Source organism: Papio anubis, chromosome 1 (assembly GCF_008728515.1).
Source record: "Papio anubis isolate 15944 chromosome 1, Panubis1.0, whole genome shotgun sequence".
In the NCBI taxonomy this organism is placed as follows: Eukaryota; Metazoa; Chordata; class Mammalia; order Primates; family Cercopithecidae; genus Papio; species Papio anubis.
In genome coordinates, this window is record NC_044976.1 from 139,139,804 (window position 1) to 139,140,802 (window position 999).

The 999-nt window shown below is 70.0% G+C and overlaps 1 protein-coding gene across 2 annotated transcripts in view; it reads right to left on the bottom strand.

Annotated features, from left to right (window-relative positions):
• Window positions 1-829, bottom strand: part of MIA3 (MIA SH3 domain ER export factor 3) — a 55,051-nt gene extending 54,222 nt beyond the window's left edge. For both annotated transcript variants that reach the window (XM_009186891.3, XM_009186880.4), the window contains exon 1: window positions 669-829. In XM_009186891.3, coding sequence (XP_009185155.2) covers window positions 669-801 — 133 coding nt within the window. In that variant the 5' untranslated portion in view covers window positions 802-829. The remainder of the gene's footprint in view (window positions 1-668) is intronic.
• Between the last annotated feature and the right edge of the window lie 170 nt (window positions 830-999).

A 999-nucleotide genomic window follows, 5' to 3' on the forward strand; every position in this document is an offset into this window, starting at 1 on the left:
CAGGATTGATCAAAGTCGGGGCAGAGACCTCGGAATACAATGAGTGCTTGGACTCCGTACTCGTCCCAAACCTAAACTCCCAATTTCTGTTCAAAAGGCGGTACAAGCCCAAATCCCAATAAAGCAGAAGGGCAAAGGAGCAGCGCCAGAGAGCCTTTCCTGAGAAACCCCACCATCAACCTGCCACTGGGAAAACGCCCACCGGCATCTGAGCCCTTAGCGCATCTGCCCGGGTAGTGCACCCACCGAGGTCCCCGCAGCGCGGGCAGGAAAGCTTTGGCTGCGGCGTGGGGAGCCCAGACGCGCGGCGCGCAACAACATCTACCCTCCCAGCCCGGGCGGATGGCGGGGGGTGGGAAGGGGACGCTGTGAGCCACTCCTGGGGAAGCCGGGGACCACCGCAAGCAACCCCCAGCCCCAGCAGAGGAAAATAAAACGCTGGCAACAAGTGGGAGGTGCAGCCCCCCATGGTCAGGCCCGCAGGGCTGGGCGCTAACAGAGCGGGAGAAGGCAGACACAGCGACCCGGAGCGCGCCCATCCCCGCGTTCCGCCCGTCCCGCCTGCGACCCCCGGGACGGCCCGCTGGGCTGCGGAACTCCGGCCCCCGCAGAGCCGAGGCGGCGCCGCCGCGGAGACCCCGGGGCCGGCCGCCCACCGGCGCACTCACTGCTGCATTCGTCGTCCGCGCAGAGTTTGTGCTCCGAGAAGCGCCGGCCAGTGCTGGGGTCCAGCTGGCCCGGTACCCGCCAGGGCAGCCCGAGCACGAGCAGCCAGACGAGCAGCCCAGGCGCCGCAGCCATGTTGTGGTCACTTCGGGGAGCCGGTGACGCGGAGGAGGAGGCCGGGGCGGGGGCGGGGATGGGGGCGGGGACGGGGGCGGGGATGGGGACGGGGGCAGGGACGGGGCGGGGGCGGGACGGGGGCGGGGACCGGGATAGGGACGAGGGCAGGGACGGGGCGGAGCGCCGGAGGCGAGTGGGAAGACAAGCGCGGAGGGG